Source organism: Peromyscus maniculatus, chromosome 2 (assembly GCF_049852395.1).
Source record: "Peromyscus maniculatus bairdii isolate BWxNUB_F1_BW_parent chromosome 2, HU_Pman_BW_mat_3.1, whole genome shotgun sequence".
Lineage (NCBI taxonomy): Eukaryota > Metazoa > Chordata > Mammalia > Rodentia > Cricetidae > Peromyscus > Peromyscus maniculatus.
The window spans coordinates 151,361,178-151,376,629 of record NC_134853.1 but is presented as its reverse complement, the minus strand read 5'-3'; the positions used below and the strand labels follow the sequence as shown (position 1 = coordinate 151,376,629).

General features: G+C 46.4%; 1 protein-coding gene and 1 pseudogene across 1 annotated transcript in view; one reads left to right on the top strand and one right to left on the bottom strand.

The window, feature by feature from the left end:
- Window positions 1-12,668: 12,668 nt before the first annotated feature.
- On the bottom strand, window positions 12,669-14,783 carry LOC102926081 (prostaglandin G/H synthase 2 pseudogene; annotated as a pseudogene).
- The window catches only part of Stx12 (syntaxin 12), a 33,236-nt gene continuing 32,379 nt past the window's right edge, over window positions 14,596-15,452 (top strand). Inside the window, exon 1 of the mRNA XM_006975606.4 lies at window positions 14,596-14,899. Within this exon, the coding sequence (XP_006975668.1) occupies window positions 14,782-14,899 (118 nt within the window). The 5' untranslated portion in view covers window positions 14,596-14,781. The remainder of the gene's footprint in view (window positions 14,900-15,452) is intronic.

Genomic DNA, 15,452 nt, shown 5'->3' with positions numbered 1-15,452 from the left:
CTTCCTGTATTTCTGTTGGCTTTCCAAATCAGCTTTTATTATCAACCACAATGAGAGCTACATACATTCACAGTGTATAGAAGAGTCCTCCCACAGCATTGAGGTGGAGAGAGTTGACTCAATGGTTAAGAGCATGGGATATTCTTCCAGAGGACTCAGGTTCGGTTCCCAGCATCCACATGGTAGCTCACAATCATCTATACCTCCAGTCCCGGGGGAGTCTGACCTCTGAGGGCACCTCTGCCTCCTGAGTGCTGGGATTAAAGGCATGTGCCAACACTGCCCAGCCAATAAAAATATTTTTAAAAAGTGAATCCTGCTCTTTTAGAGGACATGGGTTCAGTTCCAAGCACCAACATGCCATCGAACAACTGTCTGGAACAACAGTTCCAGAGGATCTGAGACTCTTTGACTTCTGCAGGCTCCTGCCCACACATGGTACACATACATACACTTCGGTTACACATACACAATATTTAAAAAGAGAACTGCTATTGTCCATCTTGGAGGTGGCTTACACACTGATCTCAGCTTGTGGGATTAAGTTCTGAAATGTAGTTTATATTTTTTAGCTATCACTGGAATTGATGACTTCTCTGTTTCTCAGCAGTTAGAGGGCAGTCCCAGCATATTTTCAATCTTGCTTGAAAAGTGAGGTCATGCTGGGTATGGTGGCACATGCTAGTAATCCCAGCACTCGGGAGGCTAAGGTAGGAGGATCATGAGTTCAAGACCACCCTGGGCTATATAGACTCAGTTGCACACCTTTAATCCCAGCTCTCTGGAGGCAGAGGCAGGCAGAGCTCTGTAAATTTGAGGCCAGCCTGTATACAGAGAGAATTCCAGGACAGTCAGGGCTACATAGAAAAACCCTGTCTTGAAAAATTAAAAATCTAACAAAGCAGAACTTTATTTTCCAGCTAATATCTTTTCATTTTAGCTAATTCTTTATAGCCAATTAATTTTCCAAATAATTAATTGTAATTGTTCTCCATTTGGACCAATTGGAGCCCCAACCATGTTAGAAAGTCTCAGTCCTTGATGGGTATAAAAAATATTGTCTATTTTTTCTCTTTCTCACTTTTTTTTTTGGGGGGGGGTGGTTTGAGGCAGGGTTTCTCTGTAACAGCCCTAGCTGTCCTGAAACTAGCTTTGTAAATCAGGCTAGCCTTGAACTCAGAGAGATCTGCCTCCTGAGTGCTGAGATTAAAGTCATGCACCACCACACCCATGTCCAGACTTAACATTTTTTCTTTTTTCCACAATTTTATAGTTTATCTTCCCTGAAAGTTTGCTCTCCTGCCTGCTCCCTCTCCTCTCCTCCCTTCCTCTCCCTCCCGGGCTTCTCCGCAGAGCTCCACTCCAGCCCTGGTTACTGTTTTGATATTAAGTAATGCTCACTAAGCCAAATATAAAATCGCAAGTGTTTTTCCTCAACAAATAACCATGAAAGTTTGTCAGAAGGGATCAGGCTGGGGTGGCACTCTCAGCACCTAGGCAGTAGGAGCTTGCAGATCTCTGTGAGTTTGGAGCCATCCCTGAGCCTTGTCTACAGAGCAAGCTCCAGGGCCACATAGAGAGACTATGTCTCAGAAAAACAAAATAGAAACCAATTGTCAGAATAGGAAAAAACAAACAAACAAAACCGCTTGGAGGGAGCCACCAGATGTATTACAATAATGATAACATGAAGCTATAAAAATCAGAAAGTGACATCTGGTGGCGGAGGGCAGTTGGTTAGAAGGAACATAAGCTGGAAGTTTCCGGGGTGATGAGGCTTCTGTCTCGGTTTGTCTGGTACTTACAGGAGTGGACAACTCTTGACACATTGAACAGAATACTTTCTGTCTGCATTCTAGTTCAATAAAACAGAGTCTGGGGAAATGCTGTTTAGTCCTGGAAGCTGCTGCTGTGAGCTGCAGCTGGTTTAAGAACACATGCATGCACATCTTTTGGGCAGGACTGGTAATCCTGGGCTACAGAGGATGTATGAATTCTGGCTGCCACTTAACAGCTGTATGACACTGGGCAGGGACCCAGAATCTCAGAGCATGCCAATTCTCTCACCTATACAAAGAAGCAAATCATATCTTAATGGAAATGCTGGGGAGACTGTTTTTGTTTGTTTGTTTGTTTTTTGTTAATTAACCAAAGGACTAATGCTGAGAGATCTTACTCTCAAAGTCCTAGACTGTCAGAAATGTGGTTTGAAATATCTGTGCAAATGGAATGTTTTACTCTTACCTGGAAGGTTTGGGTGATTTGAACACCGAGGAGCATCCCTGGTGTCTGAGACAGGTGCAGAGCTTCAGATAAGGTTTCCAATGACAGCATCCCACATCTATCTTCACAAGGTAGTTTCCAAGGAAACAGGATCCTGAGCCCCCCTGATAGCTCAGGCCTGCTGATAATCCCTTTACACAGCCCAGTGCGCTTTGAAGCAATCAAAAGGCCGCTTCTGGACAGGAGACATGGCTCAGCGGCAGAGTGCTCACCTGGCTGGCTCACCCTAAGGGCTCATCCACAGTACTACAGAAACCAAGGCAGAACAAAGAGGTGAAGCCCACGACTGTTTCTTTTCCCCCAAAACATAAATAACTTTCCCTCATCTGGTGTCTGGTGAGAGCCCACGGTTCCTCCAGTGTAAGGTTTCGATTGCAACCTCAAGTCAGCGAATGTACTTTGTGAAACCACTGGCGGTCTTCATTGAGGACACGCTATCTTAGGGGATCTCTGATTGTGCACACAAAATGTGTTGCCAATGCTTGGCATCTAAAAAGCTCTTAAGAAATGATGAAGTTAGGGCTGTGGTGGGAGAAAGCTTCAGTTGGTGAAGTATTTGCCTTGCAAGTGTGAGAATTGGAATTTGAGCCTCAGCACCTCCGTTTAAAAAGTCAGCTGTGGCCGGGCGGTGGTGGCGCACGCCTTTAATCCCAGCACTCAGGAGGCAGAGCCAGGCGGATCTCTGTGAGTTCGAGGCCAGCCTGGGCTACCAAGTGAGTTCCAGGAAAGGCGTAAAGCTACACAGAGAAACCCTGTCTCAACCCCCCCCCCCAAAAAAAAAGCCAGCTGTGGCGGGGCTCCACCGAGGAACCCTGTCTCGAGAAACCCAAACCAAAGAGCCGGTGTACTAGCACATACTTACAACACCAAAGCTGGGAAGGCAGAGACAGACGGATCCCTGGGACTGACCAGACAGACAGCCCAGCCTACTTGGCAAGTTCAGGTCATTAATGAAAAATCCTGATTCAGAACGAATTTCAAAGAGGCAGAGGAGTCTAGGGAGTTGTCTGCTGTGTTGGTAAATTGTTGCTCAAGTGTGAGGACCTGAACTTGGATCCCCAGCATCCACCTAAAAGCAGGGTGTAGACTACTTACCTGTAATCTCAGTGCTGGGAGACAGGGTCCCTGGGGCTCACTGGCCAGCTAGTTTAGCCTGAATGGGTGGCTCCAGGTGCAGTGGCCCCTGTCTCAAAAAATAGGTGGAGAGTGACTTCAGAAGAGACCCGATGTGGACCCCTGGTCTCCACACTTACACACACATGCACACATGTTCACATGAGTGCACAAACATACACACACAAACACACACTAGAGAAATTAAGATGGTCAACACTGGAGGAATGACACTGAAGGGCTGTCCTCCACATATGTATGCGCACACACACACACACATACACGACAGTAAAATTAGCTATATGGTGGCATCTGTAATTCCTTCACTGGGGAGGCTGAGGCAGGAAAATTGTGGTGGAGTGAGACTTTGTCCCAAATCTCAAACACTCCCACCCCCCACCCTCCACCCCCCCACCCCCGACACACACACACACACACACACACCAGTACACAAGGGCTGGAGAGATATCTAAGTATTTAATTCCAGTTCAATTCCAAGCACCTACATGGCAGCTCACAGCTGTCTGTAACTCCTGTTCCAGGGGACCCAACACCCTCACACAGATATACACGCAGGCAAAACACCAATGCACATGAAATAAAAATAAGTCAAAACAAAACACAACACAATACACAAGTTAACAGTTTATTGAAGTAAATTTATACATTTAAAAAAAATGACCTGGTTCTGAAGCAGAGTATATTTAATCTCCTTAGACTTTTATCATTTCAAAGGAATTAGATGTAATATTTCAAGTGGCACATCCTATGATTATGAATATAAAACACATGCATGGGGGCTGGAGTGATTAAGAGCACTGCTATTCGTGCAGAGGACCTGGGTTCAACTCCCCTCATCCATGTGAGGGGAGTTGCTGCTAACTCCAGCTCCAGAGGATGCCCTGCTGAACTCCTAGGGCAGCTGCACTCAGGTGAATGTACCCACAGACAGACAGACAGACACACAGACACACACACACATTTTTTAGAATAAAAATAAATCTTAGCCAGGTGGTGCACATCTTTAATCCCAGCACTCGGGAGACAGAGGCAGATGAATCTCTGAATTCGAGGCCAGCCTGGTCTATCAAGTAAGTTCCGAGTTCCCAGGACAGGCTCCAAAGCTACACAGAGGAAACCCTGTCTCGAAAAACCAACCAACCAATCAATCAATAAATCTTTAAAACATAAAAATTTTAAAACACACTAATTAATTATAAAATCTCAATAAGTCAATGATTAGTGTTCTAATACTCATACTTGTAGAAGGATTTTTCTTTGGGACTCCAGCTCACAAATACTGACACTGAGACTTATTATGACTAATTATGACAAGTTGGCCTTAACTTAGGCTTTTTCCCAACTAGCTCTTATAATTTAATTAACCCATATTTAATCTCCTTAGACTTTTAATCTGTTTTGCTTCATGGCTCGGTTTCCTCTGATCTGTACCCTATGTCTGACTTCTTCAGAGTCTGATTGGCGTCTCTCTGCCTCTCTTCTTCCCAGAGTCCTCTCTGTCCCCGGAAGAGTCTGTCCTCTCCTGCCTAGATATTGGCCATTCAGCTCTTTATTAAACCAATCACAACAATATATCTTCACCCGGTGTACAAATATCCCACAACGCATACTGTCCGTCCTTTTGTAAAGAACAATATAAGGAAAGTACCCAGTTACATGTTAATTTACTCTTTTTTTTTTTTTTTTTTTTTTTGCTAGGCAAGTGCTATACCGCTGAGCTGTATGCCCAGCTCTCTTTTCACTTTTTTTCTTTTTGAGGCAGTTCTATACAGCTCAGACTAGGCTTGAACTTGCCCCATAACCAAGGATGACCTTGAGAGTTTCTTCTCCTTCTCCTGCCTCGTCTACTTCAGGAGTGCTGGGATTACAGGGATGTTCCACCAAACCAGCTGTTTGTGTGCTTTAAAGTTAACTTAAATGATATATTTGAGTGTCTTGCTTACCTACACATCTGTGCACCACCAGTGTGCTTGGTACTTTCAGAAGTCAGCATTGGATCCACTGGAAATGAAGTTAGAAATGGTTGTGAGCCACCATGTGGCTGCTGGAAATTGAACCTGGGTCCTCTGCAAAAACTGGTCTGGAACTCACTATTTAGTCTAGGCACATTTGCAGCTTGCGACCTTCCTGCCTCCCCTCCTAAGTGCTGAGAATACAGTCTTGCACCTTTGCACCCAGCCTTCTCTGACCACAGGAGGCACGTATGCCTGTGCAATGATGACCTTAGGTAGACTTCCTAATTAGCCCTTAGACTGAGCTACAGGAAGTCACTGAGGCTATGCAGCATGAGGTCAGTGTTGTGGTCTTTGGCTGCTTATTTTGTGGTGCAGCTTCTCCAGCAGGTTGGTGTTTCACAGCTGAGTTAGGAAAGATTGTTTTCCTCCTCCTCCTCCAGTTCCTCTCCTCCTCCTCCTGTTCCTCTCCTCCTCTTCCCTCCTCCTCCTCCTTCTCTCCTCTTCTTCACTTCTTTCCCCATACCCTTTTAATTTTTTATTTTTTGGTGTGTGTGTGTGTGTGTGTGTGTGTGTGTGTGTGTGTGTGTGTGTGTGTGTGTTGCCTACATGCATATCCGTGCACTATGTGCATGTCTGGTTCCCTTGGAGGCCAGAAGAGGGCGTCAGATTCCCTGGAACTTGAGTTACAGATTGTTGTAAACCACTATGGATGCTGGGAATCAAACCTGGGGTCCTCAGGAAGAGCAACCAGTACTGCTAACCACTGAGCCGTCTCTCCAGCCCCCGGAAGGCTATTTTATCTGGATTCTTCACCTCTTGTTCTAGGATCTGGTCAGGGACTTGGTGTGTTCTGCACACCTCTGGTTCTATCCTTTTTCTCATTATTTTGAAGTTTGTTCAGGATGTTCTCTGGGAAGATCTGGAGCTCCAGGAGCTAGAGCTGATTCTCAACAAGCAGGTGTCCTCTAGGATGAGGACATCACAGGAGGACTTGGGGACATCTTCTAGACCTTGTGTCAGCTGTTCCATCCCACTGTGAGACCGGGCCTAAGCTTGGAACCATGTACTTCCCTCCTTATACAGTCATATGATCAGTGTTTATTGGATCTTTAGTATTTGCTCTGTGAGAGATGCAGAGGTGGAAACCACTTTACACTTTACACGGAATGAAGAAAGCAGCAACTATATCTTCAATTTCTGGGAGAAAGAGACTTTCACTGAGCTTCAGTTTAAACAGTATCAAATGTAAATGAAAAAAGGCTCAAGGCTTTAAAATTTTTTAAAATTCTTTTATATATATTTTTAATAATTTATTTAACTTTATTTTATGTGCATTGGTGTGAAGGTATCAGATCCCCTGAAACTGGAGCTACAGACAGTTGGGAGCTGCTATGGAGGCGCTGGGAATTGAACCTGGGTCGTCTGGAAGAGCAGCCAGTGCTTTTAACTGCTGAGCCATCTGTCTCTCCAGCCCTGGTTCAAGGCTCTTTTAAAGGTTAAAAAAAAAAAAAAAAAGGGCAATTTAGGGGCCTGGAGGGATGGCTCAGTGGTTAAACAGCTTGCCTTGCAAGGGTGAGAAGTGGAGTTTGGATCCTCAAAAATGCACTTATGAGCATAGTGACCCATCCACCTGTGACTCCAGCCTGTGATGGTGGAGACAGAGGAGCCCAGCAGCAGTTCTGGGTTTGATGAGGAGACTCTGCCTCAGTGAAGAACATGCAAGAGTGACTGAGGATGATTCCTGAGCTCAGCTTTGGGTCTCCACATGCAGGAATACACATGTGTACCCCCCATGCAGCCATGCATCCACACACATGCAGGAATATACATGCGCACCCACACATATGCAGCCATGCACCCACACACATGCAGCCATGCAGCCACACATATGCACACCACACAGGAAAATGAAAAAAGAAAAATATAGGTTACTAAAATATGCTGTGGTGATGCATTATGATGAAATTATTTCTTACATGCTGAGAGACTGGAACTTTTGCTGGACCACAAGGCCAAAGTTAATAATACACTTGCTACTTAAGAGTAGCCGGGCAGTGGTTGTGTACGCCTTAAATCCCAGCACCTGGGAGCCAGAAGCAGGGGGATCTCTGAGTTCAAAGCCAGCCTGGTCTACAGAGTGAGTTCTAGGATGGCCAAGACTGTTTCACAGAGAAAAAAAGAAACTCTTGTCTCAAACAGCAGCAGCAGCAGCAGCAGCAGCAGCAGCAGCAGCAGCAGCAGCAGCAGCAGAGTCTTAACAGTGCAGCTGGTCGTCATGGTGCACGCCTTGAGTCTCAGTGTTTTGGAGTTCCTGACCCCTGGGAAAAGACCATAGACTCAATCCAATTATAATTCAAAGATTTATTGATTACTGTTAGCAGGACCACAATCTCTGAGCCAGACTTGAGATTGCTGTGAGAAGGAGGTGATGGAAGAATTTTTAAGGGGGGGAAAATCACAAGGAGACCTTGAGTATCTGCACAAACAAGCCAGGAGCTGTTTTGCTCTGCCAAGATTAGGTAGTCAAGGCAACCTGAATGTATGAATAAGCAGGTTACAGAAGCCAAAAAGCAGTTAGTCAAAACAGAATAAGTAGATGGTCACGGCTGTACATTTCTGAGTAGGTGGATGGGGTCACTGAGTCAGGGTTACTGGGAACTTATTTCCCAGAGACTGGAGTCAGAGATAAGTGGCTAATGGTTACCTAGATGGATGCCTAGCAGAAAATGGAGGGGTTTTTGGCCACCACTCCAGCACTTGGGAGGCAAAGGCAGGTGGATCTCTGTGAGTTTCAGGCTAGCCTGGTCTACATAGTGAGCTCCAGGACAACCAGGGCTAGAGAGCGAGAACCTGTCTCAAAAAACAACAACAAACATAATTTTAAAAACATTAAGACTGTTAGACTATTGTGTATTCAGCCTATTCGTTTAGCCTATCCCTATGAGAACAAAGTAACAACCAGCCTTATTTGTCATGGATTTTCCATGGAATCATCTTTACAACCTGAGCTGATGCACAGCTGCAGTCTTCAGTTATGTACTCTCTCATGCCCCTGGCCCAGAGCCATGCATGTGTGTTATGAGAATCATTAGCTGGGAACAGAAAATGGGCTGAGAGTGGCCTTAGAAAATGAATATCCACCATAAACGACGGAAGCGGCACTGGACAGTGCTTGACAGTGTCTGTTATCTGGTCAGTTGGGGTCAGCTGGAGTCAGTGGTTTAATCCCTTGTAAAACTCTGTTAAAGATTCCTGTAAAGCGACGCTCGTTCCTCGCCGCCTGCTCTCCGTGCTGTTCAGTAAATACACAGCAGAAGCCCTTTGTGATGGACAATGGAGGACACAGGAGAGCTGTAGAGAATCCAGCCTCGGCTTGCTCTAGGTTAAACGACACAAAGGGGAAGTGTTTCAGTTCTGTCCTTCAGTTGTGACACCAGTATTGGTGACTTTGAGTTTATTATTAATGCATTCAAACTGATACATTTTAGTGCTTTATGTGAAGAATTACTAATGCATTAAAACTGTATGTATATCAGTGTTTTGCCTGCATGCATGTATGTGCACTATGTGTGTGTCTGGTGCCTGAAGAGGGAATCAGATATTCTGAAACTAAAGTTAAGGATGGTTGTGAACTACCATATGGGTGCTGGGAACCAATGGAACTCAGGTCACCCACAAGGACTTCACTCTTGACTGCTAAGCAATCTCTCCAGCCACTATGTTCAGCTTTTGACCTGGGTGCTACTGGGATTCAAACTCAGGTCCTCATGCTTCCAGAGCAAGGGCTCTTACCCACTGAGCCATCTATCACCCCAGCCTTTATTGTGTGTGTGTGTGTGTGTGTGTGTGTGTGTGTGTGTGTGTGTGTGTTTGTTTTTTTTTTTTTTTGAGACAGGGTCTCACTGTGTATTCCTGGCTGGTCCAGAACTTGCTATGTAGACCCAGTTTGCCTTGGCCTTGCACCCACAAAGATCCACCTGCCTCTATCCCAAGTGTTGGGATTAAAGGTGCATGTCACCACATAATGATTTTATTAGAATTTTCATAACCAGAACAAGAGCATTAGGCTAGGCATAGTAGAGCACATACATGTAAGCTTCCAAATAGCCGACACAGAGGCTTGATATTACTTATAAATGCTCAGCCAATAGCTCAGGCTTGTTACTAGCTAACTTTTACATTTAAATCAACCCATTTCTATTAATCTATGTATTTCCACATGGCTTGTGGCTTATCACCTCATTTCTACATGTCCTGCTTGCTCAGTGGCTGGCTGGCGACTCTCTCTTGACTCCCCTCACTCCTTCCCATCATTCTCAGTTTGGCTTTACCATCTAACTTCCTGCCCAGTTACCAGTCTGTCAGCTTTTTATTAATCAATGAGACTAATACATAGTCATAGTGTAGAAAAGGATTGTTCTACAGCACATATGTAATCCCAACACTCAAGAAACTGAGGCACAAAGTGTTGGAGCCCACTAGGTTTCCTAGTGTCTGTACCCAGCAGGACTGCATATGAGGTTGACTGGACCACAGGCTAGGTACCAAGTATTTGTAAGGGTCTACACTTGACTATAACTAGCAAGGGGGAGGTCTTTTGCTCTACCCCTTGGCATTGTTATAAATAGAACTTAGGAATCAAGTTCTGGGCTGGTGGATAAGGATCCAGGCCCATCTGAGTCTATCCTGTGTTTTCTCCTGTTTCTCTCCCCTCTATTTCTAACTAAGTCTCTTATCCCTCATTTCTCAAGAGTCCCTGGGGTAAATAAGTGGGGGGGGGGGGGCTGGTCCTCCACAATGAAGATGAAAAGTTCAAGGCCTGCCTGAGCTGAGTGAGTTCAAAGCCATCCTAGGCAATTTATTGAGGACATGTCTCAACAGGATCGGGGAGAGGCTGGGTCTATATTTCAGTGGAAGAGTATTTGTTTAACATGACAAGTTGTTTGTTTTAGAGACAGGGTCTCATTTGGCCATCCTGGCCTCTAATTTGCTGTGTAACTGAGGATAGTTTTGAACTCCTATCTTCCTGCCTTTAGCCTCCAAGTGGTGGGATGACTGGCATGTACCACCATATCATATTTGTTTTTGTGATGCTAGGAATTGAATTCAGGGTGTGTCTGTCTGTCTTCCTTTTTTTCTTCCCTCCCTCCCTCCTTTCTCTTTCTCTTCCTTCCTTCCTTCCTTCCTTCCTTCCTTCCTTCCTTCCTTCCTTCCTTCCTTCCTTCCTTCTTCCTTCCTTCCTTTTTTCCTATCGTTCTTTCCTCCAGCCACCCCCCTCCTCCTTTCTTTAAAGACAATGTTTTGCTGTGCAGTCCTGGCTGGTCTAGAACTCTCAGCCTCCCAAGGGCTTGGATTCTAAGTGAGTTCTTCCATGCCCAGCAAACACAAGGTCTACCCCTTGTAGTAGTGAGTGCTCCACTACTAAGTTAAAATTCACAGACCTAATCTGTCCCTTTCTATACAAGGGAAGAACTGTCATAAATGAATTCCAACAAAAGCTAGAGATAGCTTTGCTTTAAAAATCTCTAGAGGTGGGGGCTGCAGAGATGGCTCAGTGGTTAAGAGCACTGGGTGCTCTTCCAGAGAACCAAGAATCAATTCCCAGCACCCACATGGCACCTCTAACTATCTGTAGCTCCAGTTCCAGAGGATCTGACAGGGGATCACACCAATGCACATAAAACGAAGTTTAATAAATTATTTTTAAAGACCTCTAGATGTGGATACAGGCTCATTCACATATTTGCAATCCCTAATGCCACTCACAAGCTGCTTCCTCTCCTCTCATTTCTGAGAGACTAAAGTGGGCTGGAGAATACAGGCAACTGCAGTTCCCTTCATGTCTGGCCATCAGCATCCCTCCAGGGAAAAATCCTGTCCATGTCTTCCCTTTTACCAGGTGCCCACAAAATGCAATGAAATGAAAGAGCTTTTGCAGCTAGATTCTAAACTGCTCAAATCCTCAGGAGTTATCTAAGAAATTCTTGTTTGAGATCTAGGAGGCAGTGGCAGGTATGAGTTTGAGGGCAGCCTGGTCTACATAAGGAGTTCCATGCCAGCCAAGGCTACATGTTTGATATAAATGAACAGACTATTTGGAAAGAACTTCTGCAGATAATGAATTTGGGAAAATGGGAATGAGGATTTTAAAAACATTTTAAAATTAATTACATTTTTTGTTGTTTTTGTTTTTCGAGACAGGGTTTCTCTGTGTAGCTTTGTGTCTTTGCTAGAACTCACTTGGTAGCCCAGGCTGGCCTCGAACTCACAAAGATCCGCCTGCCTCTGCCTCCTGAGTGCTGGGATTAAAGGCGTGCGCCACCACCGCCTGGCCAAAATTTTTATTGTGTGTGTGTTGCTTGCCACAATAGGTATAGGAGATCAGGGGACAATTTGCTGGTTGTCTCCTTCTACCGTGTAGATCCTGGGATTTGAACTCAGGTCTTCAGGCTTGACAGCAGTACCTTTACCTGCTGAGCCATCTCTCTAACCTTGGAAAAGGGTTTAGGGAAGTAGTGAGATGGTGATAAAGTTACCTTAGTGTTTGGGTTTCCGATCAAACCTCAAAGCGATCAATACTTTTGGTCTTAATCTTCTCATAATGCTTACTTTTTTTGTGTTAATTTATGTTACTTAAAAAAAAAAATCTGCCAGGTGGTGGTGGCGCACACATTTAATCCCAGCACATGGGAGGCAGAGGCAGGAGAATCTCTGTGAGTTTGAGGCCAGCCTGGTCTACAGAGCAAGTTCCAGGACAGGCTCCAAAGCTACACAGAGAAACCTTGTCTCAAAAAAAAAAAAAAATCTACTTCAGGGGCTGGAGAGATGGCGCAGCCTTTAGGAGCACTGACTGCTATTCCAGAGGATCCAGGTTCAATTCCTAGCACCCACATGGCAGCTCAGCGCTATCTGTAACTCCAGTTCCAGGGGACCTGACACCCTCACCCAGACACACATGCAGACAAAACACTAATGCACATAAAATGAAAAAAACTTAATTTAAAAAATCTACTTTAAAGATAAAAATGGGGATGCTTCCTTGGTGTGCCGTGACCTACAATGAGGATTCACACACAGTATGTCCCCAACAAGTATTATTACTTTACTGCTTAGATTAGTAGTGAAGGGAACAAGAAAAGTAGTTTGAAACCCCTAAGAGTCACCGACTGGCCACAGTTCTGAATCTCAAGGTTGCTTCATTCTCTGTATTTGAGCCTGGGTTCTCAGAATAGAACAAAATAGGAAGTAAGGGTTGAGGTAATCTTGTACACTTTTTGCAGATCAAAAATTCTTGTGTGGTGTCAGTGAACTGTGGAGAGACACAGCATGGCTGAGAAAACTTATTCAACTTATCCCCAACTCTCTGATTATTTGATGTCATTTGCCCTGTCTAGCATCCCCCAAATCTGGAGGGATCTGATATCTAAGTCACTCTCTGTCTGGAGTCAAAGAACTTGCACTAATGGTGGCTGTTTGGGGAGGCACTGGACGTGGGACACTGAATGACGTGAAAGGACAGCCCTTGATGTCATTGCAGATGAGACACTGGATTGAAGCAGCGTTGACTACCTTAAAACCTCCTTCTCCGAAAGTGCTTGGCTTCCAGTAGTAAGGAAAACAGGTTAGACATAAGTCCTTCCAAGGAGAATGGTGCCCCATTTCCATTAGGGTCTCCCCCCAAACAGCATCTGGATGAGCTTTTTCTATCATCAGGGCAACAGTTCTATGGCATCAATGTCACCATAAAGAGCTTCCAACTCAGCAGCCTCTTTCTCTCCTGTGAGTTCTTAAAATGATTTGTAGGGCTTCGGTAGGAAGCCTTTGAGGTGCCCGTTCAGAGCTTGGCATTTCACCTGTCTGCTGTGGTCAGCTGAGGCTGTGGTGGCTTGTTATACTGAGTGGAAGATTCCAATGACTGGTAAACCATTGAGCAGATGGCATGGTGAATGATTCAGTGAACTGGCTCAGTCCATGCTCTACGAATAATAGAGTTGTAGAGAAACTGATCAAAGGTATACTTCTTGGCCTTTAATTTGAAAAGCGTCAGGCTCCAGAGGGTGCCAGTGACAGGGTGTGTTAGAACTCAGCAGCGACGAGGTTCTGATACCGGAACCGTTGATTGGAAAGCTGGGTCAAACTTTACCAGTAATAAAGTAATACTTTGAAGTAACAGCCACTCAAGGGCTGTACCTGGTCTTCGATCACCGTCTTGACAGTCTCTCCCATCAGCGTGAACCTGCTTGTCTGCAGAGGTACTCATCAATCCACTCTGGGTGCTCCTTCTTGGCACACATCATCAAACATTCCCTTATATTCCCACAGCCATACTGTAGTGTACACCAGCAGACTAGGCCGCAAGCCGAAGATCTCCCACCTCACAGCCAACTGCAGATGTTCAGAGGTGTGAAGTGGGTAGATCATGCCCACCTGAGGATCTCTGGCCTCTCTGATGGGAGGATAGACCTCTCCATCAATTATCTGATATTTAATTTTCCATCCTTGAAAAGGCACAGTTAATACCGTCTATTTAGAGTTTTGCCTTAAACATGGCTTAAGACTACTCCGTGGCCCAGTCCTCTGGTGAACACAGATCCTCATCCATCATGAACCAAGAAGCCCTTTCTCCCTTACACACCATGGGAGTTGGGCAGTCATCTGCTACATACAGGAAGAGAGGCTCTGATGTAGCAGGAGAGGTTGGAGAGGGCTTCTCAGTTTTTGTAGGGGTGGTGTGCACCTTGTAAGTGGGTGGGCTGTCAATCAAATGCGATCTGGCGGGCAACCCATATCTCATGACCGAATTCCGCAGGAAGGAAATGTTACTGACAATGTTCCAGAATCCCGTGAAGTGGGTAAGCACAGAGTACACGGTGCTGGCGGTAGGTTTTAGCAGTAATTTCATTCTTGCCAGAAATTTAGGTGTTGAACAGTTTTCACCATAGAATCCTGTCCGGGTACAATCGCATTTGTTTTGCTCCAGTCCCACGCTCATGCCTTCACCTCGGCTTTGACAAGGGTTGGAAAAGCAAAGATTTGCAGGGTGGCTAAGCGCCAGTGCCGCGCCGCGCCGCGCGGCAGGATGCGGGCCGGCATGTCGGCGGCTGGCACGAGGCCGAGCGTCTGCAAGCTGCTAGCTGCGCAGCTGGAGGAGCTCGGTCCTGCGGCGACGCTCTCTGCCAGCAGTTTGAAAACTCTCAAGTGACAGCGGCGCACGCGCACCACGGGAAGGGGAGGGGGGTAGAGCATGCGCGTGCGCATTGTCAGTGGGTGGGGTCAGTGCGCACGCAGTCGCGGCTCCTTCCCCCCCCGCCCTTTCTCTTCCCGGTTTTCCTCTCAGCTGCGGGGCTCGGCTAGTGGCAGCTTCCGGTAGGAGCGCCGTGAAGCGCGACCCCGGTCCCTGCTCCTTGTCATGTCCTACGGTCCCTTAGACATGTATCGGAATCCCGGGCCCTCGGGGCCCCAGCCCCGGGACTTCAACAGCATCATCCAGACGTGCAGTGGCAACATCCAGCGGATCAGTCAAGCCAGTGAGCCCGGGGACCCAGCCGGGAGCGGGGGGCGACCTGCGGGACAGGCCTGGGTGAGGGTGCCAAGACGCGGAGCCCGGTCCCGGCCGCAGCCCGGGCCACTCCTGAGGCCGCCGGGAGCCTCCACTCCGGGCGCGGCGAGCTGCCTTCCCCGGGTCGGTCAGGCTCGGGCCCTTCAGGTCCACACCCCTGTCTTAGGCGATGTGAGTTCGCGGTGTTGGGTCGACCGAGCCGACTTGACAGCCCGAGGGTGGGAAGGGAGCGTGTGTCATCTCCTGGACTGTGAACAACAGTCTTGACTGGGCGCAGTGGTCAGCCGATTTTTTCCTGTCATCGCCGTCTCCCCACCCACCTCGCTTTCCACAGTTTGGATCAGGGGTGGCTTCCTGGTTGAGGCTCTAGGTTCACATTCTGCTCAGCGGTTGGGTCCTCAGACATCATCAGCAACTTTCAATTAAGGGAAGTGGCGAATGCGTGTGTTTGGGTGACTTAATACACTGTGCTTCCTGTAATTAATTTGGAAATCAGTGTCAATGGCTGGTATTTAAGGGGT